At 43.2% G+C, this 17,469-nt stretch overlaps 1 protein-coding gene across 5 annotated transcripts in view; it reads right to left on the bottom strand.

Annotated features, from left to right (window-relative positions):
* Positions 1 to 16,681, bottom strand: part of TC2N (tandem C2 domains, nuclear) — a 34,955-nt gene extending 18,274 nt beyond the window's left edge. The window contains exons 1-3 of one of the 5 annotated variants that reach the window (XM_053376844.1): positions 16,379 to 16,681; positions 2,857 to 2,978; positions 1,053 to 1,280 (exon numbers count right to left, since the gene is read on the bottom strand). In XM_053376844.1, coding sequence (XP_053232819.1) covers positions 1,053 to 1,280; positions 2,857 to 2,923 — 295 coding nt within the window. In that variant the 5' untranslated portion in view covers positions 2,924 to 2,978; positions 16,379 to 16,681. Of the gene's footprint in view, positions 1 to 1,052; positions 1,281 to 2,856; positions 2,979 to 15,418; positions 15,706 to 16,378 lie in introns of those variants that run through there. The other 4 variants (XM_053376860.1, XM_053376834.1, XM_053376852.1 and 1 more) reach the window with 4 other exon arrangements.
* Between the last annotated feature and the right edge of the window lie 788 nt (positions 16,682 to 17,469).

Genomic DNA, 17,469 nt, shown 5'->3' with positions numbered 1-17,469 from the left:
TAATGTTTGATGTTTTCGTATTTGTTGGAAGTTGCTTGGAGTGGCTGGGGCAAACAAATAATAAAATTCTTCTTCTTCTTCTTACCACTAAAACTACCAAGGAACACTTTTGAAGAATGAAATTCATCAGTGTAATTGTAAAATCTGTATCTGTTCCAGAAAAACACTGCAGAAAAGGGGAAGATCCCAATAATTCTGTGTGTCAGCTGGCACAGAATATATTTTTTGACAGTCTTAGCCTTAATTCTGCATGATCTACTTTTTTACTTTAAGACTTTTAGCTACAAACAGGTAAGGGCAAACTTTCTTCGGCACGGCAACATATTTTGAGTTGTTTTGCAGATCCTAAAATCAAGAATGCATTGCCTGATAAACCACCTGACTTGCAGAACATTCCCTGGCCTGAGAGTCCTTGAGGTGCACGTACTTCACAATAGGATACTATTTCCTCACTCAAAGGTCTCAAGGAGGGGCGGCGGGCAAGAAGGAGCTTCCAAAACACACACACACACAAAATCCACCACACAAAAGAATACATTGTCATGGGAACCATATCTGCATGAAACAAGACCTTGGCTCTACCTTCCAACCCAGATTAGGTAGTGGAAATAAAAACAGTTGGAACTCAAATGATGGCCTGAAAAACACAGGTCTAATTATTTGAAGGGGTTGTAGGGAATGACTAACGCCAAACTGATGGAATCAGAAGCCAAAGACGCTAAAAACATTCTTGGCAAAAGCCAGGGGCTTTCATTTTGGTGTGAATGGTTACACAAACGGAAGGAGGGTCCTAAGAGCAGGTTTTTCATCCTAAGAGCTGCATGTTGTGTAGAATTTCCCCAAAGAAGGGAGGGATTGCTGCTTTCACTGCGTAGTGATCCCTCTTGCTGTTCTGGCTTCTGAGATTCAGATTTTTTTTTTCTTGTTTTCCTCCTCCAAAAACTAGGTGCGTCTTGTGGTCTGGTGCGTCTTATAGAGCGAAAAATAGGGTACCCCTCAATTGAATAAACAAGCTGCTTTTAAGTCTGCTCTGTTTTCTTCCAGTGCTTTACCTTGAATTCCTCCAATGTGTGGATTGCCAAGGTTCCTGGGCTGAATGTAGGCAAGCTTGAACTGAGGAACCACAAAGGGCACATCCTTGCCACCTGGTGGGAGCTTGGAGAGAAGATAATCCTCCGAACAGCCAACCTGAGGTTTCACCAACACAGAAGACAAGGGAGGCTTCTCTACAACATTTGATCTATATTTGGCTGTAACTTCAGACTCCTTCTCCAGAGAAGCTGTAATTTAACATAAAAAAGCATGAGAAGCACATTCAAGCCTTGAATGAACAGTCTGAAATGATCTTTTGTGTTTTTAACAGGATCAGAGGCAAATGGGTTTTTCTATCCTGTTAAACTGCACCCCCAAAGAGGGAGCAGCAGGCACTAAGTATATCTGTCTCAGGAAGATTTGCAGTGGTTCTAAAGTGCTGTAAACCAATCCTTTTCACGGTTCAAACAACTGCTTCGGAGAAGGTTTAGAAGGTGATTATTGAGAAGCAAGCTGTCCATTAAACTCAACATCACAAATGCAAAATTTAAATTGTAACCTTCACAATCTACACAAGAATGAAGAATGTGTTCTACATGGAGCTGTCTTTGAAGAGGGCTTGGAAATTGCAGCTGGTGCAGAATCCTGGCCCATCTGCACAGGCTACTGATTAGTTTCCGGACCCAGTTCCAAGTGCTGGTTTTGACTTATGTGGTCAGGGCCACAATACATCAAGGGCCACCTCTCCCCACATGGACTAACCCAGACCCTTTGTTCTTCATCTGAGGCCCTTCTCTGTGTGCCCTCTCAGAGAGATGTGCAGAGAATGGCAACAAGAGAACAGGCATTCTCAGTGGTGGCTCCACATTTATTGAATATCCTTCCTATGGAGGCAACCCCTGGCATCATCTATCTGTTTTTGGGTGCCAAGATCTGGATCTGCTTATCTTTTAGCAAGGTGAGGTGGCGTTGGATCTGTATGTATGTGTGTATGTATATATATAACTTGTGGAACTGAGGATGTTTTATCCTTGCTTTTAATGCTCATTCATTTGTAAGTTGCTTTGAGTTTCATTTTTATTTTATTTTTGCAAAAAGCAACTAATAAATAAAAATATTACATGTATTAATAATAAATGTTAATAATCCGGGTTGTTACCCCGAGTCTATTCAAGTCTCTCTCTCTCTCTCTTTTCCTCCCTCCCTCCCATACCCCTCACACTTGTGCACATTTACAAAATGTGCTCTGCTACAGAATGGAAGAGAGAAACTCCTTAAATTCTGCAGTTACGACAAAGTAATTAGTCAACAAATGACAACTTAAATGCAATCATCAATGACAACTATGCAAATAGTGAGTGATGCCCAACACTGCTAATGAAAGACAATCTTGCACACTGAACATTTCCCTCGCTAGTCTTCTTCCCTGAAACACCCAGTACTACTCAAAGGTAATTTTCCTCCTTCTACTGCAGCATTGTACAATTCATTCCACAAAACTGATAAATCTCTTCAAAAGAAATATGTTGGAGGGATTGGGGGGGGGGGCTGCAGTGTTGAAGGAGGAGGAGGAAATATATATTTGCATGAGCTTGTCTTCCATTCCTGCAATGTTGGCTATCACCCAATTGCCTTACAATGGCAACAGGATATTTAAACATTTCACCCTACTAATACAACCTGAAAAAGAGAGTGTAAATGAAATTTTGAAAGGCTGGTGCTCTAAATAGAACATAGCATTTCTGGTGATCAAAACGATTGTAAGACAGCTGCCAATAAACCCACGCCAGTGTTAAAAAACATGCAAAATTTAATTGAACTCACCATCATGCTTTTCTTTCTCAACATACAAACATGCACTGCAACAGTTCTTGATGCATTCTGCTGCCATTACTGCTTCTAACACAAGCTGGAATGCAGTCAAGAATCCAAGTTAGAAATCAGCCCTGAAAATTAACCATTGCTTTAGATGAGAATACAGGAATTGAAAAGGACAAATTTCTTTCATTTGTACAGCATTTCATTTACCCACTTTATATGCTGTTCCATACAGTACAGTGGTACCTTAGTTTGCATACGTCTTGGTTTGCATACGTTTTGGATTACAAACATGTCAAACCCGCAAGTGCGTGTCCCAGTTTGCAACCTTTTTTTGGATTATAATCCACTTTTTTGGGGGATTACGAACAAATTTTTTGAGGAAGCCCCATTGGCAAAAGCGCACCTTGGATTACAACCTGTTTTGGTTTACAAACGGACCTCTGGAATGGATTATGGTTATAAACCAAGGTACCACTGTACCTGCACTGTGTCCTAAATTAAAACACTTGCTTCATTGGGGTTTCTAGACAGGAACTGGTAAAAAAAGCACTAGGCTTGTGCAAGATGTCACACAGGCAACTCACAGCTTTTGGTGCTACTATGCCCAATTTATCTCCTACAAGGAAATACTGTTAAATAAAATGTGCTTCTATAAGGAAATACATGTGACTTCTAAAAGGAAAGGAAAAAACTCTCTGAAATGGGTCATGTGCCTAATAAACATGCACTGAGCTATTAAGAGAACAGAAGGCCAGCAGCAGCAGCACACTCCAGGCATTTTTATAAACAGGTGTGAGGAACAGAAATTTGCTTCCTTCCTTCCTTCCTGTGCTGCAACATACTCCAAATGCACTGCTGCAGAATTCTTCTAGGATGATGGAATTCAAACCAGGGCCACACAACCCAAGGATGGCCCTATCAGTTCAAAGCAACCAAATATCTAAAGAGAGGGAGCATCTCATAAAGAATTCACAGAAGGAGCACACACAAATGCAGTGTGAGCTATGCAAAGTAATGGCCATTTCACACAAATCATCCAACATGGAGCTGTGTTCCTATGCCATTAATTGTAAAAAGGTAAAGGACCCCTGACAGTTAAGTCCAGTCGCGAACGACTCTGGGGTTGCGGAGCTCATCTCACTGTACTGGCCAAGGAAGCCGACGTTTGTCCGTAGACAGTTTTTCCGGGCCATGTGGCCAGCATGACTAAGCCGCTTCTGGCAAAACCAGAGCAGCGCACGGAAACGCCATTTACCTTTCCACTGGAGCGGTACCTATTTATCTAATTGCACTTTAACGTGCTTTCAAACTGCTAGGTTAGCAGGAGCTGGGACCGAGCAACGGGAGCTCACCCCGTTGGGGGATTCGAACCGCCGACCTTATGATCGGCAAGCCCTAGGCTCAGTGGTTTAGACCACAGTGCCACCTACGTCCCTGCCATTAATTGTACTTAGGTGTATTTTATTGGGTTCTAGCCACTGTTTCAATCTGCTTCTTTTTTGTCTCAGTGGTTTCCTACTATTATTATATTTTGCAGTCTTTGACTGCTTTACACTGACTGTTATAAAATGCCTTAAGAACATTCATGTCAAAAGATGTGATAAGATTTCTATAACTAAATGCAACTGAATGTTGAATTTTCACAATTCTCGCATAGGGGCTTGACTTGGTCACTGAATGTCATGGTACGTCTTGATAGTATCAAATATTTTTCCATATCAGATTCATCCCTGCTCTCTGTTCAGGGTTTTGATGTTATCCTGTCACCTGGCTGCTAGACCAAATACAACTCACATTTGTATAGATGTGAAGATAAAAAAAAATGCTCTTGAGACTAAGAAATGTAAGATCAAAGTTGGTTTAAAAAAAAAAAGTCCACCAGACACACTCCTAAAGAATTTAATCATTACTACTTCAATGTAGTTGGACTAGAGAGCATAAATATGTTAACGATTTCCAGATTTGTTTTGTTGAACAACAAGTTAATCAGATAAATCTGATATCAAAGCCTTAATTCCCAGACGCAAGACGCAAATATTTGAAGAGGAAAGCAAATACCTTTAACAATTAAGTAAAAAAAAATGGCCATAATAAGAACCAACTGTAAAGAACATAAACAATCAAGAGCTGAACATGATCTCCAGAGAAAAGCAGGTCTGTTATTGTGGTTGCTATAAGTCAGTAATTGACTATCAGGGCTTTTGTGTGTGTAAGTCATCTTAATCTTTGAACATAACACCCCCGCAAAACAAAATACTCAGCAGTGACAATACAGTGTAAAATTACAAGTCAGCAGTATGAAGCCTGAGGTTTATTGGGTAGTACCTCTGGTGGGGGGATGACACATCATGCTCCTTCTGGAGTAGTTTGTTCACCTTTGGTACCCAACCTACACTCAGTTCTCGCCTGTGCCTCCAAGAAGCTGTCAGCATGCAACAGCGGCCACACCCCAGAAAACAGCTTTGACTGGCCAGCTAAACCAGGTGAGGGTAGCTGATAGGTCTCAAACTCTCAGTGAGTTAGGGTCTTGCCCTGCATGTGAAGATAGGCTCTGGTGGATTGAGCAGACTAGACCAATAGGCCCAACAGAAGGCAGTTTCTGCATGTGCTTCAGAGGGAAGTGAGGGGCAGATGGGGCTCATCAAACTGGCAAGGTAGCCCATCTAGGAGAAGGAAAACTCTGATCCTAAACCTCTGCTGTTTCATGGGGTAACTTTGAGAGAAGGAAGGGCTAAGGAGTATAAACCCTACAGAATTCCGGAGTGGAGTCCCCAGGATGGTTGGGTGGTGCCTTGTACATCTCCTTCTGGAGACTCCTGCAGCCAAGCTGGTGCCAAACATATTGCTCTGCTTTCCTTTGGAACACACCAGGGAGGCCAAAGAAGTTATACAGAGCTTGGATTCCTCAGCAAGATGAGCCGACTTGCCACTATTTTATCCGATGGTATTCACCCAGAGAAATGTCGGTCCTGTGCTAACAACGCCATAAGCCTAATTAGGCCCATGTGTTGGACATTCTCTACCACTGCCACAAGCCTAGTTCAGACTTCTCTGAACTGTTTCACATGCAGTGGCCTGAGCAGTACCAAGGAGGCAGCTGAACAGAGGAACACCTGAGCCATCTCCTTGCAGTTGCTACTGATATTTCTCAGCACCGATTTGCACAAGAGTGCCAATAAATTCTTGCAACAGCTATGATCACACAAATCACTGCCAGAAAGCGGATATCCTGCAATTAACAACTTTTCTTCTACGTGTACCAAAGCTAAACAGAGATAACCATTACATTTTTTTAAAAAGTGTAAATACAATAAATCAACCATATAATAAAAATAATAAAAAAATAATACATTTCTTGTGGCATTTGAACACCACTTTAAAGACTTCTTCTTCTTCTTTTTTGCACAATGGCAAGAAGTTAAGCTCCAGAATTTCTGTCTCTCAACACCTGCATTCTGCATCCACAGACAGATTCAGGTTGTAAAACGAAAGACGTCAACAGCCCAACTGTTAAAGTTAACTAAATACACGAGTTATGCCCAAACAAGATAAACGACTGTTTGTGAAGTGGAAAAGTATTTGAATACCTGTATACATAATACTAGGCTCAACCAGTAAGAACATGTGCTTCAAGGAGTGAGGGACAGAAATTCTAGCATTTGTTTTACGGAATTGGCAGGGTGGGGGGGTGAACACAAACCTAACGTACAACAGCAGACACAGGGACATTGGTTCTCTGGAATTTGCCTTCTGCTACCCTGCCAGAGGAGCAATGTACCAGCATGCATTTCCTTGGAATCCTGATGATCAAGCTGCGTAAGAACAGTCCTATTAGATCAAACTAGAGGTATACGTAGTTCAGCATATTGTTTCCCCACAGCAGTTGTTAGAAACAGAGATATGAAAGCCAGGAGCTAAATGGCACCTTAAACCTAGGTTATGGGTGCAACAATGTAATGGCTAGGTGCCCTTTTTTAATAATAAGACTGGAAAGCTGAAAATGAATGAAAAGGTTACGTTCATTTTTCACATGGTCTGGTCCTTCCCCTGCCTGCCCCCCTAATCTTCTTAAGAGGGTCTCTTCTCCAGTCTTCGGAGAGTGGCTGGAAGTGGGGAGGCAGAAAAGGTCCTCCTTTCCTTCCACTCTGCAGTTTTAATCTAACGTCTTATGTGCAGCACTGCGCCCAGAACTCAGAAACTGCTTGTGCTAATGAAATTTCTTGTCGCAAAGTGCGCCTTGAACAATGGGAGTTTTGAACACTGTCCCGCAGAGACAATCTAGGGAGGCATGCATGCAGGACAGGAGTGTAATAACCCTCTCCTTCTCTTATCAAGAAACATTACCTCTCTCTCTCCCTGGAGGTAATGTTGCTGCAGGGGAGAGGTTTGGACAATGAAAGGTCATGCTCTTTGACCTGCTCTGCCCCATCCCTCTACTTGTGACCAATATCTCTTTGATATTTTGAGTGGGGTGGGCAGGGATGATTTTTACCTTTAGGCAGGATAGATTACCGTATATTTGGCTTTTAATTGTTGCTTTTTAAAAGGATGTTATTGGGATTTTTTTTGTCTTCAGGTGTTCCTTTAGTTTCTTATATACATTAACCATTTTAAGATGACTTTGGGGCCCTTCTGGCAAGAAGGGAGCACAAAAATAAGCTCTAAATTAATTGGTTTATCATGACCAGTGGCCATCGATAGTTTTAGCCTCCATGGATTTGCGTAATTTTCTATACCTCTACCGTGACCTTTTTTTGTAAACTTAAGAAAAACCAAACCTTTTTTTGTGGGGTGGTTGCCCCAGCCCCGTGACCATTTTGTCTGTCCTCCTTTCGTTTTTAAATTTAAAAATAAGGGTTATTTCTGGTGACTCCCTTATGTCTGGTTGTTCTGTGTGCTTATTTGATTGTTAGCTATCCTGAACATTAAAAAAAGAAAGGCAAGGTATAAATATTAGAAACAACAAGAAGGGGCAGGGAGGTGCGCGTGCTTTATTACCAGATGCAAAAAAAGCAGACAGTCAGGATATGCCATTTCAGTCTGGGTGGAGTTTGCTTCCATTTCACCCTCCTGTTTTTTAAAAGGTCTTATTGTGCCTTAAGTTCCTTGAAGTGTATATCCATGTCATTCCTCTCCCTTGTTCAAACAAGATACGCTGAATGTATTCCCTGTCCTCATGTTTTCTACTACACCTGCGGTATTATTACCCCTTATTAGGTAGATTAGCTTGCTGTTAACCTCTGCCTTGCCCTAATCCTATGCAACACTACCCCAATTGTTCAGCCTGTCCAACTCAGTTCCATCTTCTCCTGCATCATCAGGTCATAGCCTCCATGAGAATTTGATCTACCCTGGCTTCCATCCACGCAAAGCCCACTCTCTTAACTAACGTAAATTATTCTGCTTTCGATGAGTTTCAGTGGCGACTTCACTGCCTTAGGAAATATAAGTGACATTCTGCTGAAATGCTTGTAAGTTAAAAAAGTTTCACAGATGGTTTAACCTAATTCAGACAATAGCAGGACAATTTCAGCTTCTGCTGTAGAAGAGCTTCTAGCTCAAAGCTGCAAAACAAACTGATGGAGATTCGGTTGTGACTAACCTTAGCTAGATCATGGCTCAAAGCAAAAACAACAAAACCCAGATTTTTTTCCCCAAAAAACAACAACACATAGTAGGGTGTGTGGCTAATTAATTAATTATCATTTGCAGGGGGAAACCCCCACAGGCTTCTCCAATGGAAAAAGATCCCAGTACACTATTGCTACTTAGGTGTTCGAATAATTTTATTGGGAGAGAGAGCCTACAAGCAGTAAATCAGAAGGTGTTGCACAAAGAATGGAGAAAGCAGTAAAAAAAGAAAAAGGCAGAACAAAAAAAGTACTGGTATGTTAGTTATTTCTTAATACAGGCAATACAGGCACATGATTAAACTACATGATCTGGCATAGATGTAACCTTCAAAAACACTTATAACTCAGCTCAACTCAGTTACTGGGAAGGCATTCTGGGGCAATGAGCAACTGTAAGATTGTTATATTTCTCATATATTACACTATATGAAGGCAGTTGGGATACTGCCCTTTATAGGTCTGCTGATCCTTATGCCTTGTTATGCAAGCAAGCAAGCCACTAACTAACTTGGGCTAGGAACTAACTTCCTCTTTGGGTTGCTTATTGCATAATTACCTGTTACGGTGTTCTATATTTTCCCTCTCATATTCCTCATAATGGTCTTTGCCAAGAAATGAAATATCAGGAGCGGGTTCTTCAGTTACTACGAATTCCACAACTTCTTCAAATACCTTCCTCTTTTCAGTTTTAGAGGGTCTGAAATTTTTCACATCCCACTTTCTGAAAGCTTAATTTAGATTCCAGCATTTTCCTAATTTCTCCAATTTGTAAACTGTCAAACCGAAAACAGCTCAGCAAGACCTTCAGGTTTTTGTTGCATGCATGGGACTGCAAGACACTGTGTGTATGCTAAAACATTTTTCAGGTCAAAACCATGGCTGCATCATAGAATTGTAGAGTTGGAAGGGACCTGAGGATCATCTAGTCCAGGGGTGTCAAACTCAAATTCATTGGGGGCCGCATCAGCAGTTTGGTCACCCTCAAAGGACCGGTTGTATCTGTAGGACTATGTGTCCACTCTTTATTATCATAAATTATTGTCACTGCATTCAATTATTACTGTTTTTTGTAATAATGTAGACGGTCCAGAAGGATGTTATGGTCGATTGTATCAAAGGCCACTGAGAGATCCAGCAGAACTAGGAAACAAAGTTGTTACAAAGAATGAGCCCTAATGAGACGATTGCTGCAATCCTATGTGCATTTACTTGAAACTCCTGTCGAAGAAAGTGAGGCTGGCTTCTGAGGAAACATACACGGCATGGGGCTGTAAATAAAATATGTGTGTGTGTGTGTGTGTGTGTGTGTGTGTGTGAGAGAGAGAGAGAGAGAGAGAGAGAGAGAGCTCTGACAGGAAAGCATCAACATGCCTTGTGCACTCTCATTTTCCTTGGCTAATTCCCCTGCCCCCCCCATCTCGGGGTGCCATTGCATAGCGCAAAAGGCGAAAGAGCGCGAGCGCACTGCCTGCAACTGGATCTCCGGCTTCTTCCTTTCCTTCCCCGAGGCGGGAGGGAGAGATCAAGGCGGAGCTGCTGGCAGGGCGGAGAGCGAGCCGCCCAATTGTGTGACCGAGTGATGGAAGGGCTGCAAGGAGCCGCGTCCGATCTCCTCCCAGGAATGTGCCAGCGGGACTGACATGTGCCGGAAGGCAGGGAGAACTGCCCAGCGCCGCTGCGCGGGCGCGGAGTCCAACTTGTGGAGCTGAGATAGAGAGCCGGGCACCAGATCGCCTTCCTCGCTTGGCTTGCCGCGAAATTGCAAGAGGAGGAGGAGGTGGTGGGGGGCGGGGAGCGGAGGGGGTGCCAGGGAACACAGCCCCCTCCCATCACGGCCATCATCATCGCCGCCCCCACTTTACATTTATTTTAAGGGTGTTTGGAGTGTGCGTGCGCCTCTCTCTCTCTCCCAATCACCCCCCCCACCAGCCACCCCATATTCCCAAAGAACAACTTGGAAAGGCTGGCTGTGCAAAGATGGAGAGGGAGGCGAAATGAAGAGGAAGGGAAGCCCCGGGCTGGTGAAATCCAGCGCAGAGGAGAAGAGGACGCCTCCTGCAGGGCGAGTTTGCACGCCGGAATCCGGCATCCCTGGAGAAGATCCAAGGCTGGAATAAAAAAGTTTCTCCGAGGAGAAAGACTCCCCCTCCGCGGCGCGGAAAGACCTGACCTTCCGCTTGCTCTTTTTGAGCAGTGAGCGGGAGAGAGAAGCCAGCTGCCCGCCTCGCTTCGGCCCCCAACGACGAAGGCGCAAGTTGAGAGACGCGGGGACATTTGAAGCAGCAGCCACATCCTTAAGAGCGACCGGGGGGGGGGGAGGTGAGTAGGGAGCCGCACCATGTAAACTTTCTTGTGTCCAAAAAAAAAAAAAAAAGTGAGAATAAAAGGTGAAGGCTGGCGGCCGGCGGCGGCTACACAGGCCACATGAGGAGGTCTGGCGGGCCGGATTTGGCCCGCAGACCTTGTGTTTGACACCTGTGATCTAGTCCAACCCCCTGCAATACAGGATTATGAAGCTATCCTATATGGGGGTCGAACCTGCAACCTTGGCATTATCAGCACCACACTCTAACCAACTGAGCTATCCAGGCTGAAGAGGAACATTCTCGCCTGACGTCTAAAAATATGCAATCAGTCACATCATAGTTCTTTGCAAATAACACCCTCAATTTGCAGAATCAGGTCCCAGTTAATTATTAGAACACTACTCATATGAATAGACAAGTGGGGAATCCAAAAATTTGTAGCACATTCCCTCATTCATAAAAGTAGTGATTTTTAAGACTTGTGCAAATTGTAAAAACCGGTACAGGATCTTTCTTCTCAAGTGTGCCTATAAAAGAAATATGTAACTATGCGGTATAAAGTAATTGACAGATAAAGTACAGTGAGATTAATTGGAAGTCATTTTTAATTCTTTTCTCTTTTATAATTGTTTTCAGTCTCAGGAGTATAAAGGATGTTAGCTATACTAATTTTGTTGTTCCTTATATTGTGGTTGTTTGTTTGATTTGTTTGATTGATTTTTCTATTGTTTGTTTGATTATATGTTGGTTTGTTTGTTTTTCCATAAATGTATTTATTTTAAATCAATAAAGGAAAAAAACAAACAAACATAAAAGTACCAGTAGTGATTTTTAAGACTTGTGCAAATTGTAAAAACTGGTACAGGATCTTTCTTCTCAAGTGTACCTTAGGTTCACGAGTAGAGGCTTCTCATGCAGTGTGTTAAGTTTTTGAGTTACTCAGAGCACTTCTGAATCACAGTGCAAGGTCAGAAACGTTCGCCTAACTTGCATTCTTAAACCCCAAGTTCAGGAGAAGAGATGGGGCTCATCATCCTATGCTCTCCAGAAAGGGAAGGGATACTTGCCAGGATGAGCATGGCGAATAAATTTGTAGCAGTGAACCAAGAATGTCTGCTAGCAGCATATTGGCCATAGTCCAATCTTGATTAAAAAGCCACATCATAAAGAATGTCACATGCCATGAATGTCAGATTCAATGGGTTATCTCTCCATCAGCTTACAGTCACTTGGTTTGTGTTTATGGGGTGTGCACCTGTGAAACCAAATGCCTACAAGACTATGGACAACCTGAAAGGCAAATTCACACTTATAACCATCTATGCATTTTCATAGACCCTTTCAAAGGAATAAGTCTCTCCTAAAACAATTCTGAGAAATGCAATCAGTGCACTTGCATAGGACCAATAGGAAGCAAAAACAGCTTGCTATATGGCCGGTGCCTGGATCCAGCTAGCACCCCAAGTGGGACATTTAAATGTTTGTAAAAGATGTCATCTGTTTCCAGAGCTCAATGTGTCTATACACCCTCCTTTATTTTGTTTCTTTTTACTTGCAGTACACTGGTGTTTAGTCTCGGCACACATAATTTTATAAGATTCACAGAGGTAAACAAGAATAGTCTGAACACAGAGGTCTTGTCCCATTGTGAGAAATAATATATTTTAGGGCCAGTCCTACTCTAAATTTCTAGTTAGTAATGCAAGAGCAGGGGTGAGGGACCTTTTTCTGGCAAGTGGGTTGGATCCTTACTTCCATCCATCTCTGTGGGCCATTCTGACAGGTTGTTGCCCACCTGTGAATCATCTGGCATCTCTGTGGTGTCAAGTGTCAAAGGTGCCATTACTCTGCATTCCACCAGGAAAAAACAAAGCACTGCTCACATCTGACATTGTATCTGAAAAATACCGTCGGCTGGATTCATCACGCAGTTCTGGCCACTCTCAACTGGGGCTTTATCAAGTTTTACATTTAAAAGGTAAAAATAGAATCAAAATTATTTGTGGGCCTTTAAAATGAGAAGAGAAAACTTGATGCACTGGGTAACCATAAAACAAAAATGTCAACATTTTTACAAAGCAGAGATTCTTTGAGAACGGCAATAAACCAGAGTCCTTTCACATATATCATGGTTTAAAGAAAAAAAATTCCCGTAAAAATTCCAGAATGCAGAAGCTCAACATCACAGGCCAAGAGGGCCAAAGGTTAATAATCTTTAACCCCAAGGCAACTGACAGCATTGTGGTAGGCTAATCTTGTCAGTGCAAGAAGTACCAACAAAATACTTGAAAATGCTAAGGAGCCTAGTAACAACTATCAGAGTTATCCCATACACACTTATAATGCTGCATTAGGCAAACACCCAATTCACGTACTACAATTTATTCTGCTGATAACGTTGTTCCCATAACTTGTAAATACATTCATTCAGTTGGATAAGGAAGCAGGCAGAGGAAGTGGCAGGTGTGGTAAATGGAAGTGAATGTATCTGTTATGCTTCATAACATGGTCTCTTTAATTTAGGTGAATTTAGGCTGGCCCAAAAGTGATTGGAATGTTTATGGACACCTTTGTTCCTTGATTTGAATGGCAGCAGTGAACGCTAGAACACAAGAAGAGCCTGGTGGATCAGGCCAACAGGTGACCTAGTCCAGCATTCGCTTCTCACAGAGGCCAACCAGGTGCCTATGGGGAACCTGCAAGGAGGAACCTGTGTGCAACGTTCTTCCCTCCTGTGGTTTCCAGCAACTGGTGTTCAGAAGCATATTGACTCTCCAACACACCAGAACACGGCCAACATCATTTGTAGGCACTGATAGACTTATCCTACATGAACCTGTCTAATCTTCTTTTAAAGCCATACACAAATTCCATAGTTAAACTCTGTGCTGTGTGAGCAAGCACTCTGTTTGTATGTCCAGAATCCTCAGACGTTCAGCTTCTTTGAATGTCCCAGAGCCCTGGTGTTATGAGAGAGGGAGAAAGGTTTTTCTCTAATCACTTTCTCCATGCCATGCATAATTTCAATCGTGTCAGCTCTTACTGACATTTCTCTCTAAACAAAAATAGTCCCAAATGCTGTAAGCTTTCCTCACTGGGAAGCCACTCCATCTAACTCTCCAATATCCTTTTTGAGGTAAGGCAACCAGAACCCAGTACTCTCAAGTGCAGCCACACCGTAGATTTGTTTAATGACATATTGGCAGTTTTATTTTCAACTCCTTTCCCAATTATCCCTAACATGGAATTTCCCTTTTCCACAGCAGCCACTAACAGTGCTATGATAAAGCAACCAGGACTCTACTGGTGAACCTTAATCAAGAAGACAGGAATGTGCCCAGACTTAAAAGTTACAAGGCTAGTTCGAACCAAAATGGTCTGAATTTAACAAGTTATGTCAAATGGCTAGACACACTTGAACACACCCAACTGGTCAGGTGCTCGAAATGAGTGTACAGGAATATAGTCTAGGCATTGGAACAGAATGTTCTTATATCATGACTCCTCACCAATTTAATGTTGAACGAAAGACGTCTGGGCTGACAAACAAAAATATTTAAGCAAGATGCATTTGTTTTGCTATGGAAAGATGCAATCCTATGCCCAGTTACTTAGTCCATTGACACACTGGGATTCCTTAGGAGTAAACAAATACAAGATTGCTCTGTTCTGATATCAATATCAGAGAAGATATACTTCAATAACATACTGCTTATAACTAGAACAAAACCTATAAATTACTCTGTGTTCTAATGGATGCTAAAAGAGTATTATTATTTTTAAAAATAGTGATTTATTGAACTGATGCATTTACCATGTGGTAGTATCAATATATATAAAAGCCAGTTTCCAGAGATCATGCTAAAGCTAGAGGGTAGTGTATAAATAGAAACCAAGATGGGATTACACACATAAGATTTGATCCCATTTTACCAATTCTGTAAAAATGCAAGTGGTGTGCTTAGACAGGAACAATAGCAGGCAGTACTCCCATTTTACAGATCGAGAAACTGAGTGTCTTGAGCCAAAGACAACATAGTAAGTTCATGGCAGAACTAAGAATTAGCTAAGATTCCTCTGTTAACAGGTAATTAAAGCTTTAGCTGACTAGTTTATCAATTATATCCAACTTGTAGGCCTAGATCTATTGTCCCACTGAAATCAATGAGAGAAGTTAGTTGTGACTCACTTCACCACTGATTTCAACAGAATTTTAGCACAACTAACAGCATCTGGATTGAATCCCTAGCATTTAGAGAAATGCAGGGCACTAATTCAGTTGAACAAATGAACACAAAGACTCATCAGTAAGAGTGAGTGAATTTTGTTAACATTACATTTGCTTTAATATATTTGCCAGGGTTTTTAGCAGGCAGAGGGGCTGAATACATCAACTGCGAGGAATTAGCATTGCACTCTGGACACTTTACAGAGAACTATCACACATACTTTCGGGATCTGAGTTTCAAACAATTCTGCTTTAATCAGCACAGCTGGATGAGGAATGAATGGGCAAGATCAACGAAAGTGCCAAAGCACGAACTTTCACTAAAGCACCAAAGAGGTAGTTCCTGAAAACCAATACTCTCCTTACTAGGAGTCACCTGCCACACTTAGGATCAGTACCTTGCCTTCGGGCACATTTCCCTCTAATAGCTTCCCGACAGGCGGAAATAAAATAGATAACGATGCTGGGGAAACTCTGCAGCTCTTGAACTTTTGGCCTTTCAGACAAAAGCAGATTTGTTGTTCTTGGGGTTTTTTAAGGCCACCTAGCCCCATCCCCTTCCAGCCGCCCCTCATTCAGAAGACGTGCCACTATCCGGGGAAGCTGCCGTTTGGCACAGATGGGCAAGGGGTCTACCTCAGCAGCGAGGCCACTCCGGTCAGGTCCCTTCATCCTCCTCCTTCTCTCGCTTTCTTTGCTCCCTCGGGGACGGTCCTGACCGCACTCCAGCGGACGACTCAGCCCCTCTGTGAGGCAGAAGCGCACCTGGCTGGTCCACGGGGCGCGCGCGCGCTAGGCGGCCACTATCTCCAGCTTCCAACCAGATGAGGGACACGGGGTCGACGACGACGACTTGCCCCCCTCTCCCCACGAGGAGGAAAACCGGCTCCAAGACACCAACTTTCCCCGGGCGAGGGGAGGAGAAAAAGGAGAGGACCGCGCGCACGCGCGCCTTGGAGAGGAGCGACTGCCCCGGGGCGGCTCCAGCTTCTCCTCACCTCCGCTCGCCTTTCCTTTTTCCTGCCCGGCTCAGTTTAATTGGGTGCCCGACTCCGCCCGCGAACGCGCACCTCTGAGGCGGCTTTATGCACCTCTCCCTTCCTCTCCTAAAAGCGACACCTGCTGCCTTACGCTGCGCGCGAAATGCTTTTTGCCCCTGGCCCCCTTTTACGCGTAAACGCCACCAGTTCTCGGTGGGCTTAAGGCGGGTCCCTTCCCGCTCTTTTCTGGCGCCGAACCAAGGCGACGACCTCCCCCTCCCAATAGGCACTTTGCAAATGCAACGGTCCTTGCTAGCCCTCGGCCCGGCGCAAAACTTTCCTCAACTGTCTACCTCGGTAGTGTTTCCTTTCTCTTACCTAGACCCCTCGAGTCTGCACCAGCTACCTCTGCAGCCTTCTGCCGCATCCCATTGCTGGAAAATGTTGTTCCTCTATCGTAAGTAACGCAGCAGGTTTTCTGGCGGCTTGTGCGGGTTGTTGGTTGGGGTTTTTTTTTTTTTTAACTCTTGCACAGAAACGGGTCGGCCTTCCTCTTCAGGAAGCTTGCAAGCAGGTGCAGCAGCTGCTCTTCCGTTCTCTAATTGATTCCTGAGGCACGAAACCTAACTTCCTTTGGTTACCAGCCTTGGGCTTAAAAAAGAGAGAGCAAAAAAACAGCCGGATGCAGTAGCCTTTCTTGTGTGCCCTAAAGCTAGACTACAGCAAATACTGTAATTTCCATGTTTGCAATATTTTGGTCTGTCCAGGCCTCCTCCTTTGCTCGTGGGCGGTGAGAGGAATAAAAGGGCTTTCCCTGTTTAAATCTAGTTCAGCCTGACATTCAGGGACCAGGGGTTGGTTTAACAAAGCTGGATCACACACATGCACACCCCATGCCTGCCCAGTTATTTATAGATTATATTTTTTGTTTGGTTTCCTAATTGTAAACCCAAACTGGGAGAACCTACATAGGAAGCTGCTTTACACAGAGTCAGACTGTTGGTCCATCTAGCTCAGTATTGTGTATGCTGACTGACAGTGGCTCCCCAGGGTTTTAAGCAGGAGTCTCTCTCAGCCCTACCATGGATCTTCTGCTTGCAGGTCTACCTCTGAGCTAACATTGATATTTTTATTTACACCATCTAAAAGCAGTGGCACACAGTCTGTAGCATGGACACATTCTGAGTACCACAGCCAAGGCTCATTTGTACGGTGGATTATGGTTTCCAGCAGAGATTGATTATTGATTGATTGATTTTTATTTATTTATTTCTATACCACCCTTCATCTGAAGATCTCTGGGCAGTTCACAAGATAAAAATACAGGATACAAAATAAAAAGTACAAAATAAATAGTTAAAACAAAAACAAAACAATAACCCCCCCTCCACAAACACATTTAAAAGGCTGTAGAATATTAATCAGCCAAAAGTCTGGTTGAAGAGGAAGGTTTTTGCCTGGCACCTAAA

This window comes from Podarcis raffonei, chromosome 1 (genome assembly GCF_027172205.1).
Source record: "Podarcis raffonei isolate rPodRaf1 chromosome 1, rPodRaf1.pri, whole genome shotgun sequence".
NCBI classification, from domain to species: domain Eukaryota; kingdom Metazoa; phylum Chordata; class Lepidosauria; order Squamata; family Lacertidae; genus Podarcis; species Podarcis raffonei.
This window is presented reverse-complemented; position numbering and strand designations above follow the sequence as displayed.